We start from the raw sequence: 27582 nt of genomic DNA on the forward strand, positions 1-27582 counted from the left end.
CTATGGCAGACAGAAAGGCAACTAGGCTAGATTTTCACCAGGCCAACAATAGGCCCTGCTGGAGCAGCTCTTCAAGCACTCAAAGTAGAAAGCTGTAGTGTAACCCTAAAGCAAATGGTAGATGTTCCCACCAGGCATATGCTAGATCTACAATGGCCCAGGCACCAAGGGAAATAAGGAACCTGGGAGGGGGTTTTGTTCTTTTCCATTTACATATTTCTTTTTTCTTTCTTTCTTTCTTTTTTTTTTTTTTTTAAGACAGAGTCTTGCTTTGTCACCCAGGCTGGAGTGCAACGGCGTGATCTCAGCTCACTCCAACCTCCATCTCCCAGGTTCAAGTGATTCTCCTGCCTCAGCCTCCCCAGTAGCTGGGATTACAGGCGCCCACCAACACGCCTGGCTATTTTGTCTATTTTTAGTAGAGACGAGGTTTCACCATATTGGCCAGGCTGGTCTCAAATTCCTGACCTCAAATGATTCACCTGCCTCGGCCTCTCAAAATGCTGGGATTACAGGTATGAGCCACCACGCTCAAATTCCATTTGCCTATTTCTAATATTGCTGATATTTTCATGTTGGAGAAAAGGAAAATTAGAAGGCAAAGAAGTTACGTGACTTTTCTTCTTTGTAAAGGAATTAGTCAGTCTCCCACAAGTATCTACAAGGATGTTTGGAGAGGAGTTTAGCCCACTTAAAACCCTTGAAAATAGCAAAGATTTGTACGACTTAACTAATGATACCCAGATTGACTGTTACCTTGACCCTCACCCTCCAACTCCATACCATAGATTAGTCAACCTCAGTTAAAAATTACAACAGATAAAAAAGAGGCTCTTGGTGAGCTTCATCAAACATCCAGGTTGAGATTCTGAAAAGCTAAATGGATCAGCCAGGCGCAATGCCTCACACCTGTAATCCCAGCACTTTGGGAGGCTGAAGTAGGCGGATCACCTGAGGTCAGGAGTTCAAGATCAGCCTGGCCAACATGGTGAAACCTCGTCTCTACTAAAAAAATACAAAAATTAGCTGGGCTTGGTGGCGCACACCTGTAGTCCCAGCTACTTGGGTGGCTGAGGCAGGAGAATCTCTCGAACCCAGGAGACGGAGGTTGCAGTGAGCCGAAATCGTGCCACTGCACTCCAACCTGGGCAACAGAGCAAGACTCTGTCTCAAAAAAAAAAAAAAAAAAAAAAAGAAAAGAAAGAAAAAAAAGAAATGGATCATGGGTGGAGGGAGGGCAGATTAGATCAAGAAAGTGAGATCAGGAACCTTATCTAAACACACAACTTGAGAAAAATAAGACTTGATCCTTCTCAGGTATTTAATGGAGGCCAAGGCTAAAGAAAGGGAAAGAAATACTGATCAAGCCTGATAGGTATGCCTTGTTCCCCCTCCCAGGCCTTGGCCCCAGTCACTTCCCAAATATATACCCAGGAAAAGTTCAGGATTGTATCTTGTTTTGTACAACCAAATTGTCACATCTCAACTCTTCTCTCATTAGGCCCAGACCAATACCCCGGATGTACAATGTATCTGTCAAATTCCCACAAGGTAGAAGGGTTGCCAGGAATGGGAAGAAACTTCAAAGTTACCAATCACAGAAGATAACTGGCAAAAAAGTTCTATTAAGCAAGCACAGAGCCATTTACCATACTAGTGGCCTAGGAGATATATCAACACTTACCTTATGCCATAACAAGCCGATTGAAAGAAGCATCAGATCTGGTATCTGTGGCACAAACAAAGGGCTATGCTTTGAAAGTTGCCCAAAAGGCCTTTTCTCCAAATTCAAGACACGGATGCTGCAGCTGTGCCCTGGCCAGAAAACGTCATATTCCTCCACCTCCAACAACCACACACTGAGAAATCCTCCCTGTATCTCCACCCTTTCCCAAATACCTGATTTTCTAGCACAGTCAATGGGAGAATTAAAGGCTGTTTCTAGGCTGCTGACATAAAAAGTTATTGCCAAGCTCTATTCTTTGGTTTAGTTCATTTGTAAGCATGAAGAAAAGACCCTCTCACATACCTACTTAGGCAACAAAAGCAACATTTTTAAACATTAATTTGCCCAGGCGGGGCGTGGTGGCTCACACCTCTAATCCCACCACTTTAGGAGGCCGAGGCGGGTGGATCACTTGAGGTCAGGAGTTCAAGACCAGCCTGGCCAACATGGTGAAACCCCGTCTCTACTAAATATACAAAAATTAGCTGGGCATGGTGGCTCATGCCTGTAATCCCAGTTATTTGGGAGGCTGAGGCACAAGAATCGCTTGAACCCAGGAGGCGGAGGTTACAGTGAACCAAGATTACTTCATTGCACTCCAGCCTGGGCAACAGAGCAAGACTCCATCTCAAAAAAAAAAAAATTAATTTGCCCAATTCTGGAAAACCAAAGGTAGAGTCTCCCCCACAGACCCTTGTTTGCCAATTAAGAAAGGACTGTTGGATCCATATGACCCTAGAAAGAGCAGCTTCGTCTATGCTTATATCTGTGGCTCCCCTTGAATCAGTCAGCACCTCAAGCCTCCCTTCACTTCAGAAAAAGTCACTGTCAAGAGAGCATCAGCCTAGGGCCACCTGGTTTACACCCACATACCCAAAACACATCACTTTCCCACCCAGAACGGCCACTGCTCCCAAGTGTACACACCCTTTAAGGCCCTGTTCATGTCCCAGTAAACCCTTTCTCCTCAAAAAGTTGTAGAAAATGCCATGCAAAGTATATATTTTTCTCAAGTCATTTTTAAGTGAGTTAACCCTAAATCCCCAATTAAATAAGAGATAGGAGATCTTTGAAGGCAGCAATTACATCATCCCTTCATTTATTTCTATCCCTTATGGTAAATAGTACATAGTAACCACTCATTAAATGGTGAGAATTCAACTACCTGTCTTCTTTCTTGTCCATCCCATCTAGCACAAAGTTAGGCATATACTAATTCAACAAATAATCATAACATCTGTATATCACTTGTCAGATTCTAGGCACAGTTCTAAGCCCTTTACATAAATTACCTCATGTAATCCTCACAACAACCCTGTAAGTACTATTATTATTTATGATTGAGGAAAATGAGGTGTAGAAGTTAAATAACTTGTCCAAGGCTATATAACTAGTTGGTCGCAGAGCTCAGATGTGACTCCAAGCAGTCTAGTTTCAGAGTCTGTTTTGCAACACTATGCTTCCTTTCCATGGAGGCTTGAAAGGTCTTTTTTTAGCTTCCTGCCCCAGACTTGGCCTATAAGCACCTAGAGGTGAGTGGTGAAGTTTGAGGCCAGGAGATTCCAGTCTGCATTCAAACAATTTGCTACAGCAGCAAATATTGTCACTAAATTGAAAAAGTGCCATACTGTTCTCCTAACTCAAGGGACAGATCAAGCTGGAGCACTGAGTCAGAATTCAGAATTCAAAGAGGTCAGAGCTCAGAATTAAACAGGGCAAAGAGAAAGCAGGGAACTGGGGTGAGGGGTGGGCAGGAAGAGAAGACAGTCATCGGAGATCCCAGAAAAACCTGCTATAGCAAAAGCATTTTAGGGGAACTCCATTGTAGCCATATTGTTAATGTAATCACCACAGAGCCAATTCTCTGGAAGTCTGTGCTCTGGATGGAGTCATCCTTCTAAGACAGCCAAGTCCAGTGGGAGACCACTAACTTGGGAATTAGGAAATCTAAGTTCTCCTTTCAATACCATTACCAACTTTGTGACCTCGAACAAGCTGCCTAACCCCTCTGGCTATGAATACGATGAAGAAATTACTCCCTAAAGTTTCTTAGGACAGCAAGGCCTAGTCTCAAGCAGGAAAATGTAACTAGTGTCCTCTCTCTACTTCCTTTCAGCCTATACATATGCCTTCCACCACCCTTCACAAGCCAAAGCAAAACACTTACCTTCCTGGGAAGTGCTACAAAGAGTTCCTGAGACAAGGTCAGAGCCTGAACCATTTCCAAATAAAGAAACCCATGAGGTCAGCTCTACATTCTCAGAAGAACTTGCTCTTTCCATGACCATAACTCCACAGTCATGTCACCACCAGCACAGAGGGAGAAGACACTGAGCACCTCGCAGTGAGTGCCATTTAGAAGGTAGGCATTCAACGTCCCTCCCCTACACTGGAGCCAAGCAAGTTAGGTTTTATTCCTGGCACTATAACCAGTTCACTCAAATCCTTTCCCTTTTCTGGACTTTAGTGCCCCCATCAAGAAGATAAAGGCTGAGGCAGAAGATTTAAGGCCAACTCAGTTGTTCCATGGTTCAAAACACTCCTGTGAGAAACCCTGCCCATCCAGAACAACCAGCTAATGGAAAGCTTAAGGCTAGGGAAGCTCTGGGTTGCCCTAGATGCAAATGCCTTTGAAATGCTGTACCCCATGCAAAATTAGCCGGGCGTGGTGGCGCATGCCTGTAATCCCAGCTACTGGGGAGCCTGAGGCAGAAGAATCGCTTGAACCCAGGAGGCAGAGGTTGCGGTAAGTCGAGATCGCGCCATTGCACTCCAGTCTGAGCAACAAAAGCAAAACTCCGTATCAAAAAATAAAATAAAATAAAATAAAATAAAATAAAATAAAAGCTGTACCCCACAATAGCCAGTCCTCAGCTCACTGGTGGTAGATACTTTAGGAGGCTTGTTTCGGAGCCCTTAGGAAGGCCTCAATATCTACCAATATATCTAACTACCACACTAACCATGTTAGAAGAAAATCTGAAACATAATCTAGTAGCTTCCAGACCTTCCTTTCAGCAGAAATAAAAGGGACTATTCTACTATCAGGCAGGCAGTCATTGAAAAATGTGGGAAGAATGGCAGGAAAATCTATGAAGCTTCTGGTGTTTGTCCAAAGCTTTTCAGTCAACCCACAGCCTTCATAATATACTCTCACTTGGTTTATTTCTTTCCACAGTAAGGAAAGACACAGCCCTTTCTCTCCCATAGACTCAGGAAGAAATGGCCAAGAGTACTCAAGACAGTATTCTTCTTGGATCTACTAATGAAACAAACTAACTCCCATGTGAGAAACAGTCCATTCTGAACTCAGCACTCAAGAAGAAACAGCACTCCAGAAGTATAATGGGACAAGAGGAAACATTTTAATAAGCACTGTTCAATTTTGTATTTCCAATACTGCCTGGCACATAGGTGCCCAAACGTTGACGAAAGAATGTCTGAAGAAATGAACATACAAATAAGAGACTTAATGCTATACCATCAAGATTCTCAAAAGCATCAGTACTGGAGGGATTCCTAGAGTTTACCCATCACTAGTACAGCTCCCTCATGACAAGCTGGAGAGACAGAGGGCCTTAAGAAAGGACTTGCCTAAAGTCCCACTTCATTTGGCTCACTTTACTGAGGACAGGAGAGAAGTTCTTCTTACATGGAAAGAGAAGAAAATTTCTCAGTTCAGTGTTGCTTTCCATTTCCCAACACCCACCTTCCAAATTCATGGAATCCTGAGCTAACCCTCCAAAGTGACAACTTCTACACCACAAATTAGAACCTGGAATTGAAAAGTTTTTCAGCTCTAAGCATGAAATGGAAGGAGGGATGGACAGCAAAGCCAGTCAATCGTGAAAATACCACCCCCTTCACTTGAACCAACAGACTACCCCAAAGGAGACCACATTTGTACCTGTTTTTTCCCCTTTGCAAGCAAAGTAATAGAGCAGGTGGCAGGGAAAGAAGATTGTGAGTTAGGAAAGAGGCATATGATAAATTCAATTCTATCCTTGAAAGATTGGAGACAGACTGTTTGCAATCTGTAACAATGCCAAACTTCCAGCAGCTATGGTTATGAAACGCCTAACTCTGGTAGTGTTGGTAGCCAGATCTTCTCCCCTCTGGGGACCCTGAGTTTAGAAATTCCAGTGGGGGAAACTCCCAGAAAGATACAAAGGGACCTAAGACAGGCTGTTGCCATGCAACACTAGAACAGAGTTCAGAATAATTGTAGCTGTCATATTATCTCATCCAGAGAGAATTAGATTTGGAGGCAGGGGAATAGACTAGATGACTTCCAAATGTCCTTTCCAGCTCCATCATTCGGTAAAGCAGTTTCATGGGAGCAGGAGGTAAGAGAAAAGTAAGAACAACACCCTAAAACAAGCTACTGTTGCAGGCAGCTAGAGAATGGAAAGTTAGAAGATTAGTGGTCAATACTACTTCTATCACTGACTCACAGAGCAACCTTTCCCTCTCCAAGCCTAACACGAGAGTATAGATTAGTTAGTGTGGGTCCCACAAACGCCTTCCTGCCCCACCAGCCCCCTCCCTACCCAGAGGACTGTTAAAAGAAATGTGTAAAGGAAATTCCCAAGATGGTTCCTGCTCTGTCTCTATCATCTACACTTTCACAAAGGGCCAAGTGAACTGAAGAACCAAAGTCGAGAGATGCAGGATCCTCTCTCATACAACCTCTCTTCCTGATCCTTTTCCCCACACTTAAGTCTGCAGGCAGGGCTGGTTCAAGGGTTAAAAGACTGAGATTCTGGCTCCTATTTACCAAGTACCACTTTAGTGCCACTCGAGTTGCTCAAGTAATGCTAGGAATGGCAGGAGAATAAACAGTTCACATAGCCTCTGTTAAAGTTTAGCTGAATGCTGACCCACACACCTTCAAATACTTCAAGGATCTAGGCTCTATGTCTGCTCATATTGATGGTCCCATCAAATGACCACTTGATTGCCTTTCCCCTGATCTGTTGATCTATGGCTAAAACCCCAGCAGATCAAAGAGGTGTTTCACCAAGACTAACCCTCTAACTAAGACCTGGATTCAAGTCCTAGCTTTGCAACTGGCATACTGCATCACTCTAGGTTAGTCTCCCCCTAACATGGTTTCAGTTTCATCATCTATACAATGAGAAGAATTGGACTTTGTAGTTGTAGAGAGCCTTTTCAATACTAGCATTTAATAAATCCCAGAAACTCAAGAACATCTCAAAAATTCAAAACACTCTTTTTCTAGGAAATCCAAGAAAGCCTCAAGTCTTTTGTGATCTTAAAAGAAAAAAATTAAAGAAGGTAGGGAGGGGGAAAGGCCTTTTCAAAAATATATATATAACTGTCATCATCACCAAAAAATGTAGATGGCAATTAATAAGCTTTTCCATTCTGGCTACTAAAGCAGACTCAGGAAACTGGCAACCAGAAGCAGAGTCCAAGGAATGGCAAGAAGGCAAGGGTGGCGGTGGATAGTGAGGCATGTTTTTTTTGTTTTTTTGCTTTTTTGTTTTTGAGATGGAGTCTCACTGTGTCGCCCAGGCTGGAGTGCAGTGATGCGATCTCGGCCCACTGCAACCTCCGCCTCCCGGGTTCAAGCGATTCTTCTGCCTCAGCCTCCCGAATAGCTGGGATTACAGGTGCACACCACCACACCTGGTTAATTTTTGTAATTTTAGTAGAGACGGGGTTTCACCATGTTGGTCAGGCTGGTCTCGAACTCCTGACCTCGTGATCCACCCGCCCTGCCCTCCCAAAGTGCTGGGATTAAAGGCTTGAGCCACTGCGCTCGGCCGGCATGTTTTAACAGATATAGGGGTGGTTGGGCTGACTAGGAGGGACAATTAGCTATAAAAGTGAAACCAACCCTAGATAGGCTGTAGACATGCTGCATATGAATGAAGGAGTTTGATTTTCCACTACCTTTCTCTATCTGTCATATGCTAGAAATAGCCTAAAGCACATAAATGAAAATGGAGCAGAAAAAGGGAAATTTTTTCCCCTTTTAATTAACATTACTGGTTGGTATTCAGTGAACTAGGGTGTGCCCCTGAACACCTCGGCCTTGGTATGAGGAATAAGAAAAGTAACAGGAGGCACGTGGTGACACTACTGAACCTTACCAGGAGACCACACAAATGCCAACCTTGGCCACTTTGCTCAAATTACTCATTTCCTTTTATCTGAGGCCCATAAAGGTCTGAGAACAGGGGCAATTTGTTTGGAGCAAGAAAGGGAACTCAAATGTCAAGAACTCAATCACTGGGTCAGAATAGAGGGTCAATGAGATGAGCATCAGAAAGCCTGGACCCCAATCTTGGCTCAGTCACCATGTGCCCTTAGGTAGGTCTTTCCCTGTAGATCTCAATATCCTCATTAGTTTTATGTTTTTGTTTTTGTTTTTAAGAGAGTTTTACTAAATAGATAGTCTCCAAAGTCCCTTTCAGGTTAAGATTCTACGGTCTTAACAGACATAATATAGTTGCTTTTCCTAAAAGTTGACCATTCCTTGAGTCGAAGCATAGAAAATTCTCTAATGCTTCCAGTCTATCAAAACTCAGCCCTCTCCCTCCAATTTGATTCAGGTTTCAGTCAATCTGCATAAAAATGCCTTCAGTATTTAGGTACCTTCATTACTCCAGGACTGACTACAAACAGCTTATACTTCAATCTCTCTCCGTTCCCAGGAAAACAATAAACACACTGTCTTGTCTTCTTTTCCACTTTGACTCAGATGAGACATTAATGCAAGTTTGAGGCAACTTCCAGGCCCATGAAGTTGTGTTTCAAAGTGGGCTATCTCAGAATTGAGGATGAGATATGCCACTACAGAAGAAAGGCCATGGAGCAATGTCTATTCCCAGGGATCCACCCAACTGTTCAGGCAAAGCCGCACCTTAAGAGGAGTCAGGACTCAACCGCAGAAAGATACCCAAAGAGCCGCTCCTGACAGGATCTTTATAATCCTGTTTTGGCAGACAATGGGGTATTTTCCCCTCTCTCCAAAACCATTACTCACTCTCTCTTTGGGGGCAGGGGTTAGGGAAGAAAGTGTGTAAAAGTCGCATGTCCTAAAACCACAAGCAATTTAAGGAGACAGACAGTGAAGCACATACTTTTTGAAAACTTGGTGTTTCTGAAGGACAACGTTCTGGAAAGGCAAGAACGACTTGGCAGTGAGGCTGGTATACAGTAACGTGGCAACCAAAGCTCATCACAAACCCAAAAGTCTGGTCCCTCAACTTGCCTCCTCTCATCCCAGGGGCCTTCAGCCCTTTTCAAGGCTACTAGTCACTATCTCACCTCTACAAGTCTCAAGCAGTCCTGGGGAGACATATCTGGGAGCACTGCATTGCCTAGGCCAGCCCAACAAGCTGTTTGGCCTAAGGCACTCAAGCCAGGGTGGTCACCAGGCCTTTCTGAGCAAGGGAAGGGCCTCAGCAGCCATTTGGCATGACTTGCACAAAAGCAAGCAGAGCTCATTAGTCAGGCACACCCCTCCTCCCCTCTCCCTCCTGGGCATCCGGCCCCCCTATCCCCACTCCCAGGAGGCTTCTGTTCCTCTCATAACAGCCAGTGGGGTGGAGACGCATCCCCAAATCAACCACCACTCTAGAAAGGTGTGGCCCCACGAGAGAACCCACACCACACGAAACAGTCCGGAGGGGATAGGAGGAGATAGAGAGGCATTAAGCAACAGGAGGGGCAGGGATTTGGGGGTGGAGGGGAGGGAGAAACCGGTCCTCTCTCCCAGGAGATGAGGTAGGCCTCTCCTCAGACTGGTGCCTAAATAAGTGTTGGTGCTCTCGGGTGCATCCTCGATGACGATTTCCTCACATCTCTCTCCTCACCTCCTAGTGGAAAACAGCTGGAGCCACCCGGTGAGGCTGTGGGAAAGATGAGTGGGGGTGCCAGATCCGCCCCGAGCGGCTCCCTCCTTCCTCCCTGCTTCTCTGTGCCCATGGCCCCTCTTGGACATTGGCAGCCTTGCCCCAGAAATGTGTCAATTACTGAGTTGGGGAAAGTGTTGTCTTCTGGACCAGAATCCTCTCCTCTGTGCCCATGGCCCGTCAGAGAAAAGGGGAAACCCCAGGCCCCAACGAAGCCGTCCTCACTGTTGCATCTCAGACACAGGGAACTGGAACCTCAGAAAGAGGCAGGCCTCGCCCTGTCCAAACTTCCAGCCTGGACACCCCCTCAACCCCTGAGGGCGCACCAGACCAGGATCCTACTCCGGTCCCCTCCCTACCCTTGGCTATGGCGGAGGGAGCGGCGTCCCAGGCGGGCCGGTGGCTGGCCAAGCCCTCAGCCATCAGTAAAGGGCTATGAGGCTCAGCCAGAGCCACTGGGGTCGACAGCGCCCACCCCCGGCACTCACCGTTTTGGGCATGGTGGCGGCAAAGGCAGCAGAGTTGGCGAAGTTTAGCTAGGACTGTCGGGCAGTGCTGAGCACGCAGTACACACGGCTCGGATTCGGTTGGCCGGGGACTCAGATTGGGTCCCTCACTAGCGTCGGGGCGACTGTTAGGCTTCCTGCTAACGGGCCACGACTTCACAAACCCCACCCAGGAAAGAGACGCCCCTGTCGCGCCGCCCGCTCCTTTATGTGGCCCGGCTTCCGCGCCGCTCCCCGCCCTCGCGCCCGCCTCCCAGCCGACCGCTGGCCTTGCCCCGCCCAGCCCCGCCTGGCCCGGCCGGGCGCAGCCAGACCACAGCGCCCACGTGGGAGGCCCCGGCTGGGCCTAGGCGGACCTAAGGTAGCTACCACTCCCGACCTAGACCCACCCCGCTCCTCTCCCACCCCCATCACAGCCCCCAGCCTTGCACGTCCTGGCCTTCCAGCCCCACCCCCACTCAGGCCCCAGACCCTGGGCCCTGACAGATGCTTACTCAGCCCCTGACTGCAACTTTCCACTGATGGGGAGCTCACTACCTATCACAGCTATCTTTTCCTTCTCTAGACAACTCTGGCTCTTAGAAAGTTCTTGCCGTGTCTGAACTCCTTTTCTCTATGGCTTCCATCCATGGATCTCAGTTCTGCTCCCTGAGGCCACACAAATCCCCTGTTGTCCCTAACAGCTCCTCAAAGGCCTGAAGATCTCAGGTCCACAGGAAACTTCTCTTCTTTTGACTAAATGCCTCACCTCTTCCAATACTTCATCCATTCTCTTCTGTAGGACTCTCCCCATTATATTTCCTACCCATCCTTGCTCAGTCCTCATTTATCTTTCCTTCCTCTAAATGCCAGTCTTCACCTTCCTCAAATCAGTGCCCTGATCCTTTAGCCCCTCCCCCAGTACATTCACTTTCTGATGTCCTGATGAGGCTGGCTATAATTCCCTCAGGTTGGATGTGACCTCCCTAGTCCACACCCTTGGGGTTTGTCTGCGAGCTCCCTTTCTGCTTCTTGTCAAGGTCACAGAATCCCAGGATGGCAGTGTTCTAGACTGTTGAAGTCGTCTGGTCAAGTCTGAGTTTTAGGCTGAGTGTGGTGGCTCATGACTGTAATCTTAACACTTTGAGAGGCTGATGCAGGAGGATTGCTTGAGCCTAGGAATTTGAGACCAGCCTGGGGGAACATATCAAGACCCCTTCCCATATCTATATAAAAAATAAGTGAGGGCCAGGCACGGTGGCTCACTCCTGTAATCCCAGCACTTTGGGAGGCTGAGGCAGGCGGATCACCTGAGGTCAGGAGTTCAAGACCAGCCTGGCCAACATGGTGAAACCCCGTCTCTACTAAAATTACAAAAATTAGACGGGCATGTGCCTGTAATCCGAGCTATTCAGGAGGCTGAGGCGGGAGAATCGCTTGAACCCAGGAGGCAGAGGTTACAGTGAGCCAAGACTGTGCCAGTGCACTCCAGCCAGGGTGACACAGAGAGACTCTGTCTCAAAAATAATAATAATAATAAATAAGTGAGACCATACGCAGTGGCTTACACCTGTAATCCCACCACTTTGGGAGGCCAAGGTCTGCAGATCACTTGAGGTCAAGAGTTCGAGACCAGCCTGCTCAACATGGCAAAACCCCATCTCTACTAAAAATACAAAACAAAACAAAAAAATTAGCCGGGCTTGATGGCATGCGCCTGTAGTTCCAGGCACTTAGGAGGATGAGGCAGGAGAATCACTTCCGGGAGGCGGAGGCTGCAGTGAGCCAAGACTGGGCCACTGTACTCCAGCTTGGGCAATAGCTCGAGACTCAATCTCAAAAAAAAGTAAAATAAAATAAGTCTGAGTTTTAGTTTGAAAGTGGCTGGCAATAGTCCTTTATTCCTCCTCTCCGCTGGCAACCGTGTGAAGGCATGGTCTGAGTATCCTTTGTGAGGTAAGGCACCACAGATGGTAAGCCAGTTTGAGACAATGGAAAGGATATTTGAGAGGTCAGGACACCTGGCTTCTACTCATAGCTCTGCCATTAACTCATCCTGTGACCACTATGTGGCCTTGGGTAATTCCCTTCCCCTCTCTGGGCTTGTGTTTCCATTTCTGTAGCAAGAAAGGACTGGACTCCTGGACTTCCAAGGTCTTTTCCCACTCTGACATTATAAAGGGATGAGAAAGGAAATATACTCCCTAGGACAATAGATGAGCCTAAGAGGATTGCATATGGGCTGGTCTTGTATTTGCATTCAGGAACCAGTAGTCTTATTCCATCCTCCTCTGCCTTCCCAGCCCAACAGTGTCCACGATTCAATGTGCCTCAGTTTCTCTCACTGCTGACAAGATTGATTGATGTGTGCTAGGGTAAACAAAGTTCCCTGCCAAGATCATTTCCTTGAGCTAAGCATTTGTTCAAAGAGCAGCACTCATCGGAAAGTCCAAACAGTCTTCATGAGCAGTCGTCCCCAAGGAAGAGCAGCACTCACCAGAAAGCCTCAGCAGCAGGAGTAGCAATGGCAGCTCATCACACTCCTTAATACTGCCATAGGCCCTTTTTCACCAGAAGTTCAAGGAACTCAACTGATTTCTTCACTCATGTTCACCTAGAACCCACAGGGGCCTGGCATGAAGCTAAATGCCTAAAGACAAAGAATTTACTTGGAGCTCCAACTTTCTGGAAAGTGCAAACTCCCTCTGTGTCATTCCCCACCTCCCATGCCAACCACTCCCGACAACACACATGCACAGGGGAGAGTTGGGTAGAGAGTGTCAAGCAGCTGAACACACTACTAAAAGGGAAACAGGGACCAGGTGTGGTGGATCACACCTGTAATTCCAGCACTTTTGGAGGCTGAGGCAGGCAGATCACTTGAGGTCAAGAGTTCAAGACCAGCCTGGCCAACATAGCAAAACTCCATCTCTACTAAAAATACAAAAATTAGCTGGGTGTGGTGGCATGTGCTTATAATCCCAGCTACTCGGGAGGCTGAGGCAGGAGAATTGCTTGAACCCAGGAGGCAGAGGCTGCAGTGAGCAAAGATCACGCCACTATACTCCAGCCAGAGTGACAGAGTGAGACTCCGTCTTAAAAAAAAAAAAAAAAAAAAAATGAAAGGGGGCATAGAAGTCCAAGCAGGGGCAGGGGGTGTCAGAGGCTGGGGGAGCTAAGAAATAGGAGGAAAGAGGGGCTGAGGGAGAAAGATGAGGTTGGACCTCTGGAGAGAAGAGGATGGGAAATAGAGGGAGAGCATAAACTATCAGAGACTAGTTAGTCCAGTCTCACTCCAGGTCAGGAGAACTGGGGATCAGAAAGAGGAAAGGACTTACTCAAGGCCAGACAGCTAATGTACAGAAGACAAAGAGCTCAGTTAAGAAGCTCTGGCGATAGTACAAGCAAGAAATTTCTTAAATATTATTTCCTCATGTTTTATTTTAGATACAAGGGGTACATGTGCATGTTTGTTACATGGATATATTGCACTCAGGCAGTGAGCATAGTACTCATTAGGAAGCTTTTCAACCCATGTCCTCCTCCTTCCCACCTCTAGTAGTTTTCAATGTCTGTTGTGCCCATGTTTATTTCTGTAGGTGCTCAATGTTAAGCTCCCACTTATAAGTGAGAACATGCGGTATTTGGCTTTCTGTTCCTGCACTAATTTACTTAGGATTATGGCCTCCTGTTCCATCCATGTTGCTACTAAGGACAATTTTATTCTTTTCTATGGCTGCACAGTATTCCATGGTGTATATGTACCATATTTTCTTTGTCCAGTCAACCATTTCTTTATCCAGTCAACCATTTTCTTTATCCAATTGACCACTGATCATGGGCACCTACATTGATTCCATGTCTTCGTTATTGTGAGTAATGCCATGATGAACGTGCAAGTCCATGTGTCTTTTTGGTGTAATGATCTATTTTCCTTTGGGTATGTACCTAGCAATAAGAATGCTAGAACAAATGTAGCTGTGTTTTAAGTTCTTTAACAAATCTTCAAACTGCTTTCCACTGTGGCTGAAGTAATTCACATTTCTACCAATAGTGTATAAGCGTTCCCTTTTCTCCACAGCCTTGCCAGCATTTGTTGTTTTTTTTTTTGACTTTTTAATATTAGTCATTCTGACTGATGTGAGGTGGTATTTCATTGTGGGTTAGATTTGCATTTCTCTGATGATGTGTGATGACAGGCGTTTTTTGTTTTTTTTTTCATATATTTGTTGGCCACTTGTATGTCTTTTTCTGAGAAGTGTCTGTTCATGTCCTTTGCTCATTAGTTTTTTTTGTTTTGTTTTGTTTTGTTTTGTTTTTTGAGACAAAGTTTCACTCTTGTTGCCCAGGCTGGAGTGCAATGGCATAATCTCAGCTCACTGCAACCTCCACCTCCTGGGTTCAAGTGATTCTCCTGCCTCAGCCTCCCGAGTAGCTGGAATTATAGGTGCGTGTCACCACACCTGGCTAATTTTTGTATTTTTAGTAGAGACAGGGTTTCCCCATGTTGCCCAGGCTGGTCTCAAACTCCTGGCCTCAGGTGATCCACCCACTTCAGCCTCCCAAAGTGCTGGGATTACAGGCATGAGTCACCACACCCAGCCTTTTGCTCATTTTTTAATGGGGTTATTTATTTTTAGATTATTGATTTAAGTGCCGTATAGATTCTAGATGTTAAACCTTTGTCAGTTGAATAGTTTAGAAATGTCTTCCTCATTCTGTAGGTTGTCTGTTTACTCTGTTGATAGTTTCTTTTTGCTGTGCAGAAGCTCTTTAGTTTAATTAGGTCTCACTTGCCAATTTTTGCTTTTGTTGTAATTCTTTTTGAGACTTAGACAAAAATTCTTCACCAAGGCCTATGTCAAGAAGGGTGTTTCCTAGGTTTTCTTCTGTGATTTTTATAGTTTGAGATCTTAAATTTAAATATTTAATCCATATTGAGTTAATTTCTGTATATGGTGAAAGGTAAGGGTCTAGTTTCATGCTTCCACATATAATTAGCCAAGTATCTCAGCACCTTTTATTACATAGGGAGTTCTTTCCTATTGTTTGTTTTTGTCGACCTCATTGAAGATCAGATGGTTATAAGTGTGAGGCCTGATTTCTGAGTTTTCTGTATATTCTGTTTCATTGGTCTATGTGTCTGTTTTTATACCAGTACCATGCTGTTTTGGTTATGATGGCCTTATAGTATAGTTTGAAGTTGGGTAGTGTGATGCCTCCAGCTTTGTTCTTTTTGCTTAAGATTGTTTTGGCTATTTGGGCTCTTTTTTGGTTCCCTGTGAATTTTAGAACGGTTTTTTCTAATTCTGTAAAGAATGACATTGGTAGTTTGATGGGAATAATGTTGAATCTGTAAATTGCTTTGGTCAGTATGGCCATTTTAACGATATTGCTTCTTCCGATCCATGAGCATGGGATATTTTTTCATTTATTTGTGTCATCTCTGATTTCTTTGAGCAGTGATTTTTACTTCTCCTTGGAGAGATCTTTCACCTCCTTGGTTAGCTACTATACTCCTAGATATTTCATTTTCTTTGTGGCTATTGTTTTGTTTGGTTTTGAGACGGAGTATTGCTCTGTCACACAGGCTATAGTGCAATGGCACAATCTCGGCTCATTGCAACCTCCGCTTCCTGAGTTCAAGCAATTCTCCTGCCTTGGCCTCCGAGTAGTGGGGACTACAGGCATATATCACCTTGCCTGGCTAATTTTTGTATTTTTACTAGAGACAGGGCGTCACCATGTTGGCCAGGCTGGCCTCAAACTCCTGACCTAAGGTGATCTGCCCACCTCAACCTTCCAAAGTGCTGGGATTACAGGTGTGAGCCACAGCGCCAAGTCTCTTTGTGGCTATTGTAAATGGGGATGTGTTCTTGAGAAGAACTGGTACCAGTCCTACTGAAACTATTCTAAAAATAAATTGAGGAGGTGGGGCTCCTCACTAACTCATTCTGTGAAGTCAGCATCAGCCTAATACCAAAATCTGGCAGAGACGAAATGAAAAAAGAAAACTTCAGGCCAATATCCCTAATGAGCATAGATGCAAAAGTCCTTAACAAAATACTAGCAAATGAATCCAGCAGCACGTCAAAAAGTTAATATGCCATGATCAATAGGCTTCATTCCTGGAGTGCAAACCTGGTTCAACGTATACAAATCAATAAATGTGATTTGCCACATACACACAATTAAAAACAAAAATCATATCATTTCAATAGTACAGAAAAAGGTTCCAATACAATTCAACATCCCTTTATGATAAAAACCCTCAGCTGGGCACGGTGGGTCATGCCTGTAATCCCAGCACTTTGGGAGGCCAAGGTGGGTGGATCACGAGGTCAGGGATCAAGACCATCCTGGCTAATACAGTGAAACCCTATCTCTACTAAAAATAAAATTTTAAAAATTGCCAGGTGTGGTGGCGGGCACCTGTAGTCCCAGCTACTCGGGAGGCTGAGGCAGGAGAATGGCATGAACCCAGGAGGTGGAGCTTGCAGTGAGTCGAGATTGCGCCGCTGCACTCTCCAGCCTGGGTGACAGAGCGAGACTCAGCCTTTAAAAAACCCCAAAAAAAACCCTCAACAAACTAGGCATCAAAAGAACATACCACAAAATAATAAGAGCCATCTATAGGTGACTCACGCCTGTAATCCCAACAGTCTGAGAGACCGAGGTGGTCAGATCACTTGAGGTCAGAGTTCGGCACCAGCCTGGTCAACATGGTGAAACCTTGTCTCTACTAAAAATATAAAAATTAACCAGGCATTATGGCAGACACCTGTAATCCCAGCTACTTGGAAGGCTAAGGCAGGAGAATCACTTGAACTCGGGAGGCGGAGGTTGCAGTGAGCTGAGATCACGCCACTGCACTCCAGCCTGGGTGACAGAGGAAGACTCCATCTCAAAAAAATAAAACAAAACAAATAAAAGAGACATCTATCACAAACCCACAGCCAACGTCATACTGAATGGGGAAAAGCTGAAAGCCTTTCCCCTAAAGAACTGGAACAAGACTTGGCTGGGCACAGTGGCTCACGCCTGTAATCCCAACCCTTTGGGAGGCCAAAGCGGGCAGATCACAAGGTCAGGAGTTCAAGACCAGCCTGGCCAATATGGTGAAACTCCATCTCTACTAAAAATACAAAAATTAGCCAGGCGTGGTGGCGCGTGCCTCTAATCCCAGCTACTTGGGAGGCTTAGGCAGGAGAATTGCTTGAACCCAGGAGGAGGAGGTTGCAGTGAGCCGAGACTGCACCTCTGCACTCCAGCCTGGCAACAGAGTGAGACTCCGTCTCAAAAAAAAGAAAAAAAAAAAAAGAACTGGACTGGAACAAGACAAGGATGCCCGTTCTCACCACTCCTATTCAACATAATACTGGAAGTCCTGGCCAGAGCAATCAGGCAAGTGAAAGAAATAAAAGGTGTCCAAATAGGAAAAGAAGAAGTCAAACTATCTCTCTTTGCAGATGATATGATTCTATACCTAGAAAACCACATAATCTCTGCCCAAAGGCTCCTAGATTTGATAAACAACTTCAGCAAAGTTGTAGAATACAAACTCAATGTACAAAAATCAGTAGCATTTCTATACACCAATAATGTTCAGGCTGAGAGTCAAATAAATAAAGCAATATATTTTGAGGGCTAGAACTAGAGAAGTAGTGCCTTCCTCCCCACTTCACCAAACAGAAGCTGGTTATGGTGATTATGGTCAATAGCTAGACATTGTTTAGAGGCTAGACATTAAACACTTTGGCTAGGAGGTACTCATCTCAGTTATGCCCCTGTCTCCAGAGCAGAGCAGAGGCAGCTGAGGTACTATCTTGTTCTTCAAGATGGCAGTGAAACAGCTTTGTTTCCTATCTCCTTGTGAACCACTTCACGCCTATATTGCCCAAACTTCTGATAGTCTCCCCACCTTACCCCCTACTGTGATCCTATTTGAACTGAGAGTTAGATCAATCATCCTGGGGCCAGAGTAATACCCATGAGTAGGTTTAGATCTGATGAGGGTTGTCAGTGTTTCTAGAGAGAAGACATAGAAATAGGAGCCATACATCTACACATAGGTTGGTTACTCTGTGAGAGGAACGTAAGGAGTATGAAGAGATTTGCGTTTTTAGACAACATAAATTCAGAAAGTTCTAAGGGAGACAGGCAAGTCTTTTTCAAGCAGTACAGCTAATGAGGGCCAATATGAGCAGAAGTGGTACAGGGACACTCTGGAGCTGGAGTCCAAGGAAGCTAGGGTCATCTGAGTCAGTGGGCAGGAGATGCAAAGGAATATTTGATCAGGGCTTTAGGGCCAGAGTTGGGGTCCAGTTGGAAAGGCTCAGGATTCCTTGGGGCCTGGGAAGATTCTGGAGCTACAGCCAGTCTGGGCATCAAAGTCAAGGGAACAGCAAGCAAGAACTGCATGAAGCTGATTTATGTGATGCTGGGTGCGATGGCACATGCCTGTAATCCCAACACTTTGGGAGGCCAAGGCTGGTGGATCACTTGAGGCCAGTAGTTCGAGACCAGCCTGGCCAAAATGGTGAACCCTATCTCTACTAAAAATACAAAAAATTAGCCGGACATGGTGGTGCGTACCTATGGTCCCAGCTACTTGGGAGGCTGAAGTAGGAGGATCACTTGAACACGGGAGGCAGAGGTTGCAGTAAGCCAAGATCACGCCACTGTACTCCAGCCTGGGCAACAAAATGAGACTCCATCTCAAAAAGAAAAAAGAAAAAAGGTGGCCAGCCACGGTGGCTCACGCCTGTAATCCCAGCACTTTGGGAGGCTGAGGCAGGTGGATCACCTGAGGTTAGAAGTCCAAGATCAGCCTGCTCAACATGGTGAAACCATGTCTCTACTAAAAATACAAAAATTAGCTAGGCACGGTGGCACATGCCTGTAATCCCGGCGACTCGGGAGGCTGAGGCAGGAGAATCGCTTGAGCCCGGGAGGTGTAGGTTGCAGTGAGCCGAGGTTGTGCCATTGCACTCCAGCCTGGGCGACAGAGCAAGACTTCATCTAAAAAAAAAAAAAAAGAAAGAAAGAAAGAAAAGAAAAAAAGAAAAATCAAGCTGATTTATATGAAAGTCTATGTCCAAGCTCAGCCAGGTGCGGTGGCTCACGCCTGTAATCCCAGCACTTTGGGAGGCCAAGGTGGGCAGATCATGAGGTCAGGAGATCGAGACCATCCTGGCTAACACAGTGAAACCCCGTCTCTACTAAAAATACAAAAAAATTAGTCAGGTGTGGTGGCGGGCGCCTGTAGTCGCAGCTACTCAGAAGGCTAAGGCAGGAGAATGGCGTGAACCCGGGAGGCGGAGCTTGCAGTGAGCCCAGATCGCACCACTGCACTTGGGCCTAGGGGACAGAGCGAGACTCTGTCTCAAAAAAAAAAAAAAAAAGAAAGAAAAATAAAAAGAAAGCCTACGTCCAAGCTCAACAGAGAAATGAAATTGGACTTTTAATTATCTGCGCATATATTGTTCCCATCCTAGATCTAAGTTCACTGCAATCAAGAAGCTTCTGCATTTCAAGTGGCATTCCTCCTTCAGGGGATGCAGTGCAGTGCAGAAGAGGCAATATCAGAGACAGACTGGTTGGGGAACAGTCTTGAATCCTAGGGATACATTGCAAAAAGAATCCCTCCACCCGAACAATTCACTGAATGGTAGCAATTGAAAGTTCCCCATCACTCAAAACTTTCTGAGGGCTGTTTTTCATTTTCATCATTGTTGGAAAGTCCTTCTGCTTCACTCAGCACATTTGCTCTTGGGTTTTTCCTGCAGGAAGAATTAACTAAGCCCCTGAGATTGCTGTTCTAGCTTCATTCATAGAAGAGAAATGTGTCACAGACAGATGAGAAAAAATATCAGCTTGGGGCCCCACACACTCTCTCTCTCTCTTTTTCTTCCCCTGGGTCAGTAGTGCAAACACTTGACTCTTTGTGCCCCTTACACAAAAAAGAGAATAAACCAAAGTATTCTTTAGCTTATTATTTAGATACTGTTGTCTCCCCTAAGGAAAAAGACCCTCTCAACAGCATAATGTGGCTGAGAGTACAAACTGCAGTAGTAGGAAAATCATGCTTTTAACCATCCTCAGTCCTGTAGCTACTTCTTAAGAAAAAAAGCTTATTTGGGTAAAAGGAGAGAAGATAATATTAAACAAGGCACTTACCATGTGCTGAGCATTAGGGAGGCCATTTCAATATCTAACCCCAATGTAACCCTCACGAGAAATGACAGTTACATTGGTAGAAATGAGGACATTGAGGATCTGAGGAGTGATGTGACTTATCCAAAAGTCACATGTTTGTTGATTTCTGGATAGTGGCACAGGGATCTGGGCCCAGGTAGTGTCAGCCCAAAGTCCACCTTCATTCTGTCAGCCTGAATCTGTGACCTTCTCAGTCCTGAGCTATGACCAGACATACTCGAGGAAGGGGGTGTATTTTAAGATTCACATCACCCCTACACCTTAGTGGTCAGACTAATGGCTCAAAATAGCAGGTGGATAATCATAAGCAGTCTGATGAGGCGTTTTGCCAGTATCAAGTGTCTGGGAATATTTATTATTAATCACACTAATGGACCACCATGAGAGGACAAAGTTTCTCTCTGGCTTTTCATCTGATAGGGCTGGAAGCTTTTCAAGCACTTTCCCCAGCCAGCCAATATCAATTTAATTTGAACTACTATCCCCTTGGAATATGAAATTGGCTCCATAGACAGGATCTCCCAGTCAAGTCATCAGCCCCCCAGCCCTGCCCCCACTGACCAGTCACCCTGCATATGTGACCAGTCTGCATGTGCCCAGAGAGAAAACAGCCTGCTGAGCTCATGGCCCGCCTGCAAACCATCTACAGCCATCTGTGACCGAGTGCCCGTTAAGTGTCAGGTTCTATGAGAGGCTCTGTGAGGGGTGCTCACACTCTTCTCGCCTCAAGCTCCCCTTCCCAGCAGCTCTGTATCTGTTGGTGGTTTTGCTGTTGGCGCCGTCTTTTGTGTGCACAGTGTCATCATCTTTAACTCTGCCTGACCCCTGCCATCAGTCACCAAGCCCTGCTCTCTGTCTGTCTGTGTATCCTTCACAGCTTCACTCCATCCCATCTCCACTGCCAGTGCCCCAGGTCAGCCCTCCCCGACTCTGGCCTCAACTGTTGGAACAGCTCCTCCCTGGTCTCCCTGCCTCCAGGCTGCCTGTCCAGGCCAGCTTCCACATGGTCACCATGGTGATCTTCAGAAACATGGCCTTCATGTGTACTCAGAATTGGGAGGTGACCCCTCACACACACACCAATGCACACACATAACTTCCCAGCCCTCTCTTCCTCCCATGGCTCCTCAGCACAGGTCATGCCCTCTAGCTGGGCTGCTCACTGCACGCAGCAGCACCATGTGCTTGCTCTTGTCTCTGGGCTTCCTGGGCCCTACCTCTTGCACGAAGACATCCCTTGGTCTTTCCTGCCCTCCTCGTGCTCTCTGTCTCCCTCAGCCCCACAGTGCCTGCAGTAGGTTCGCAGAGCTCATCTGGTCTCCCTCCCACATCCTGCTTTGTCTTGTCAGCCGCTGCTTTTTTTATTTTAATTTTCCATTCCAGGCTGGGCTATAGCTGTTCCCATAAAGGGATCACAGTTTGTGTTCCACGCAGAAGGAGTCCAGAACACTTCTAGGCATATCCTTGGAGCTCATGACAGGTTGCTCAGCTAGGCCACAGAAGAGAGGGATCTGCTCATTTCCAGCCTTCTAGGCCTATCAACTTGTATTATGTTCCATTTCTCTAAGGGCACATATTCCCCTTCACATTGCCTCAAGTTATCCTGTTACCAGACAAGACTAATGGAACAGAGTATCCTATGTCATCACTTCCTCTCTCTCAACTCACAACAACAAAAACCACACACACACACACACACACACACACACACACAGGTATAAATCATTTCAGCTCTGTTCCCAGTCTGCCTTAGATAAACACTCTACTGTGTACAGAGAGGCATTTACAAAGACATTCACTGCAATGCTATAATAATCAAGGGAAACAACATAAATGTCCATCACTAGAGTACTAATTAAATACATTATGGTATATCCATACAGTAATTCAATCTTTTGAAAACACAAGCTATCAACCAGGCGTGGTGGCTCACGCCTGTAAATCCCTGCACTTTGGGAGGCTGAGGCGGGTGGATCACCTGAGGTCAGGAGTTCGAAACCAGCCTGGACAATATGGTGACACCCTGTCTCTACTAAAAATACAAAAATTAGCCAGGCATGATGGCGGGCACTTGTAGTCCCAGCTGCTTGGGAGGTTAAGTCAGGAGAACAACTTGAACCTGGGAAGTGGAGGTTGCAGTGAGCCGAGGTCGTGCCACTGCACTCCAGCCTGGATGACAAGAGCAAGACTCTGTCTCAAAAAACAAAACAAAACAAAACAAAAAACCACAAGCTATCATGAAAAAAGGGTTTTGATCTATTAGATCTATTACTAAGAGTCACAGAACAATATCAATATGTATAGTATGACCCCATTTATGAATTAAAATATCCATACTTTTACACACATGTTTTTATAGGTCCCTAGAAAAGGGGAAAGGTGCACAGCAAACTGATGACAGTGTTTATCTCTGAAGAGAAGATCGGGATCAGAGAAAAGAGTAAAGAGATAATTTTTATGTAATGTAAATATTTTTGTGTATTTTTGTATTCTTTGATTTTTTAATGAGCATGAATTACTTTTGTAATTATATAAAACACTAAAAAAAGAAAGAGGAGGAGGAGGAAAGAGAAGAGGAAGAAAAGGAAGAAGAAGAGAAGAAAAGAGAAAAATAAGACGGATCTCAAAGAGAATGTAAATCGTTTGGGCAACAGAATCTGCACCCAAATTTATGACAAGCCCAAATAATAGTAAAGCTTAAAAGTAGAACAAATGGAAGAATTGTACTTGAGTCCAAATAGCCAACCTCATGGAGGAAAAGATAAGAAAGATGCGGCTTAGTAGCAGCATAGCTAAAAAGATCTCTGAAGTTTTACTTGATAATAAACCCCATAAAAGTTAGCAGGAAGTTGTGGCTGCCAGGAGAGTTCATTCAAACCCAGAAGTCTAGGGTCCAGGAGGAAGGGAACAGTGCTACCTTCTTCTTCCCTAGTGACACCTCATTTGAAGAACTGTATCCTGCTGTGGCCCCCACTTTAAGTAGGACACATACACACTAGGGTCTCTCCATGGGGGAGTAAGCTGGCTGGAGAGGGGGCTGGCACCCAGGACACATGAGGAACAGTTGAAGCATCTGAGCTTGTTCAACTTTGAGATTCAGGGAGATGTCTATGTCTTCTTCTAAATCAGACTTCTGAATGCCAAGAGGCAGAGCTGGAACCAGTGGGAGAAAGCCACGGGGCGACAGGAGGGAGAAGGTTTGTATAGTCACAGCTGTCCAAAACTGGAGAGAGTCATTCAAAAAGTACTGAGGTCCTCATAATTGAAAGTTGGTTAACAAAGGTTAGATGACCCCATACTCTGGGAGGTTAAAGAGAAAATTTCTATGCTCTAAGGGTCTATAAAATCAATATGTTAGAAGCCCTCAAATAAAAACAGAGTCATTTTCAAATCATTATGTCATTCACTACCAAGAACATCTTAGGTAATCAGAGTGTCAATACATATTTGACAGATAAGGTAACTGAGGCTCAAGGAAGTAAGGTCACTTGGCCATGATCTCACTATAAGTAGGATCTTGAAACAAGCCTATCTGACTTTATTATTCATCCATTCATTCATTCATTCAACAATTTTTTGTGTGTATGCTTACTATACAAAAGGAACTGTGCTAGGCTCTGTGTATACAGACATGAAAAAAACAAAAGTTTCTACCCTTACAGGGCTCACAACCTAGTGAGGGAGACAGACAAAGAAACAGGAATATAATATATTTTTTCACCACTCCCCACATCCTAAGTGTTGAGGTAGGGGGATCAAAGACTTCATCTCAGCAGGGCCAATAAAAACTATTACCCCAGCATAAAAAGCTCCCACCTACAATGCTCTGAAAAAACAGTCATAGGTGACTGGACAAGGAACAGAAAGGAGGATGGCTCAGGGCTTTGAGCAGACCCTTCTCTTCTTACTAAGGCCTCCATGAGAGCACAACCCAAAAACTGCTGGCCACTGGTGGTATATATGCTTTTTTCGTATGTATATGCCTTTATGTATATATAGCAAGATACCGACACATTTTTTTTTTCTTTCGTATATGTATGAGGGAAAGAGAGAGAGAGAAAGTGCCACCTTGAAAGCAGTAAATTTTGGAAACAGAAGACCTGGTTTTAGTCTGCTTTTCCAATAAATAGTTCAGCAACTTTAGGTAAATCAATTAATTAACCCAAGCCTCAGTTTCCTGTAAAAATTGAGGTAATAATAATAGCTATCTCCCAAGATTATTTATCAGGAGGATATATAAGGTTGGCTATAAGAAGGGTATTTGCAAGGCCAGGCGCGGTGTCTTACACCTGTAATCCCAGCACGTTGGGAGGCCGAGACGGGCGGATCACGAAGTTAGGAGATCAAGACCATCCTGGCTAACACGGTGAAACCCTGTCTCTACTAAAAAATACAAAAAAAAAAAAAAAAAAATTAGCCGGCCATGCTGGCGGGCACCTGTAGTCCCAGCTACTCGGGAGGCTGGGGCAGGAGAATGGCGTGAGCCCGGGAGGCAGAGCTTGCAGTGAGCCGAGATCGCACCACTGCACTGCACTCCAGCCTGGGTGACAGAGAGACTCTGTCTCGAAAAAAAAAAAAAAAAGGAGGGTCTTTACAAACCATAAAATGATTGCTTAGGGCCAGGTGCAGTGACTCACGTGTGTCTTGAACTCCTGAGGTCAGGAGTTCAAGACAAGTCTGGCCAATGTGGTGAAACCCCGTCTCTACCAAAAAATACAAAAAATTAGCTGGGTGTGGTGGCAGGCGTCTGTAATCCCAGCTACTCGGGAGGCTGAGGCAGGAGAATCACTTGAATCTGGGAGGCAGAGGTTGCAGTCAGCCGAGGTCGTGCCACTGCACTCCAGCCTGGGCAACAAGAGCAAAACTCCATCTCAAAAAAAACAAACAAAAAAATACTTGTACATAGAAAAAGGGTGATCATAGCTATGTGTATGTGGTATATAAATGTAGGTTCCAGAGTCTTCCTGGGCCCAGATGTGCCTTTGTTTGGCCATATGTATGTTATCCATACACACGGATAACAAAAACATGGAGCAAACAGGCTCCCATGCTTGCCTGTTTATATGCCCATTTGCTTGTATGTGTGTTGTTGGGCCTAATCTCTATTTCCAAGTCAGCCTAATATATAGTAGCCCCTTCCTCCCACCACTTACCTTCCAAAACACTTTTTCTCATTCTTTAGTCCCTAGTCTCAGACCAGAACACATTTTAACATTATTTTTTTCTGAGAAATACAGGCCTCAAAAATTCCTAACTATTTTTAAGAGACTTCCCCCTACTTCACACTGCACCAAAGACATTGGTTTATATTCAGCCTAGTCATGTGTTTACATGAAGATGTGAGCCCATATGTGGCTGTGTCTCAGTGGGGAAAATACAGGGCCCTCCTCTGGGTTTGAAGTGCCCCTTCAAACCAGCCACATCATGTGCCTCTCCAGTGGCTCCAGAGAATGTGGTGTTGGCAAAATAATGCCACAGGGGAAGAGGAGAAGCCATTCTCCAGTTTCCTGTCACACACACACCACTCCCAACTCCCCAGCCTCCACTTCTCTAAGACTTTGGGATTGGGGGCCAAGAGGTCTGGTTCTACTTTCTGCAGGCCAGCAAAGTCCTAAATATACTGCCAGATGACTGGTTCCAAAGACATCCAGCTATTTATTCTGAGAATCAGAATGTTTGGGAGAAGAGAGAGCCCCGTGTTTAACTCATAGAACCTCTGAATCTTAGAGCATGGTCCTTCATCACTGCCTAAATCCATCTCTCCCACATCCTTATGAAAGAGTAAAAACAGAAATCAGAATCTTAAAATATTACACCTTTAACATCATCTAGGCTCCGTGTCCCAATTTTACAAGTGAGAAAACTAAGGCCAAGGGAAGTGAATGGACTTGGTCAGGGAAAAGACTAGTTTTCCTGACTCCCAGGCTAGGGTTCTTTCCACTGGGTCTCCAGACTCAAGAGCAATAAGAATCAAGCAAGTTAATACAAAAGATTAATGATCCCATGCTCCTGTTGCTTTGGGGACATCTGAAAATAGAAGCTGAGAAGTTTTTAGGGAGGGAGAAAAAATTACAGGGGCTTGCTGGTGGATCTCTCTGCTGAGAGCAGACCTGGACCAAGTACCTACCATGGCTCGGGGCCAGATCTGAGACTCAGGAGAAATGAGAGCTTCTCTTGTTTAGAAGCTGACCTGGAAACTGGAGAGGTCTTACTCTTCCTGTGACATGGGTTCTGGATCTCCAATAAAAGCTCCTGAAGGCAAGGATTGTGGCTTGCATTCTCTTTTCATCTCCCAAAAACTTGCCGAGCTCCAGCCTCCTGATTGATTGATGATGCTTGCCATAGAGATGAAATCATCCTGGCTCTGTGGGCAAAGGTCTCTATCTTGATTAACCCTCTGACTGGCTGCCTCACTAAACTGCAAGTGCACCAGCCTTCCGGTGCTCCACATTCTAGTTGCCCCCATCTTCCAAGGGGCTGGATTACCACAGCACATCCCAAGGGTCATGGGCTTGCCTGCTGGCATAGGGAGGTTGCTTCCCATCCTTAGGGCTCTGACCTCATAGACAGCACAGGGGATGAAAGTAGAGGCTGGTCTTGAACTCCTGGCCTCAAGTGATCCACCCGCCTTTGCCTCCTCAAAGTGAGCCACCACGCCTGACCTGGAATGGTGTTAATGTGACTAGAGGGATGTCTGATAGAAGGGAAAAACAGCAAGTAAAGAGTAACTGAAAGTCCAGGTGTGGTCACTCACGCCTGTAATCCCAGCACTTTGGGAGGCTGAGGTGGGTGGATCACCTGAGGTCAGGAGTTCGAGACCAGCCTGGCCAACGTGGCCAACATGATGAAACCCCGTCTCTACTAAAAATACAAAAAATTAGCTGGGCGTGATGGCGGGTGCCTGTAATCCCAGCTACTCGGGAGGCTGAAGCAGGAGAATCGCTTGAACCCAGGAGGTGGAGGTTGCAGTGAGCCGAGATCGTGCCATTACACTCCAGCCTGGACAACAAGAGCAAAAGTCCATCACAAAATAATAATAGTAATAATAATAATAATAATTTCTTCTTTCCTTGCCTATTTTCACTAAAATAAAATCCATCCCCCCCAAAAAAAACACTATATTCTCAATCTCAGAGATTTGTTTCCTTCAAACTTATAGTTTGAAATAATGTATTTTACTTATGTATTTACTTGTTTAATATCTACCTCCCTGTAGTAGACAGAATAATGGCACCCTGAACATATCCACAACTTAATTTTCTTTTCT

At 45.4% G+C, this 27582-nt stretch overlaps 1 protein-coding gene across 2 annotated transcripts in view; it reads right to left on the reverse strand.

Moving 5' to 3' along the window:
• The window catches only part of MSN (moesin), a 149565-nt gene that overhangs the window by 64318 nt on the left and 57665 nt on the right, over positions 1–27582 (reverse strand). The window contains exon 1 of one of the 2 annotated variants that reach the window (XM_025371814.1): positions 10101–10543. The exons of the other annotated variant lie outside the window; for it this stretch is intronic. Coding sequence (XP_025227599.1) covers positions 10101–10112 — 12 coding nt within the window. The 5' untranslated portion in view covers positions 10113–10543. Of the gene's footprint in view, positions 1–10100; positions 10544–27582 lie in introns of those variants that run through there. 2 annotated transcript variants of the gene reach the window in all.

This window comes from Theropithecus gelada, chromosome X (genome assembly GCF_003255815.1).
Source record: "Theropithecus gelada isolate Dixy chromosome X, Tgel_1.0, whole genome shotgun sequence".
NCBI lineage: Eukaryota > Metazoa > Chordata > Mammalia > Primates > Cercopithecidae > Theropithecus > Theropithecus gelada.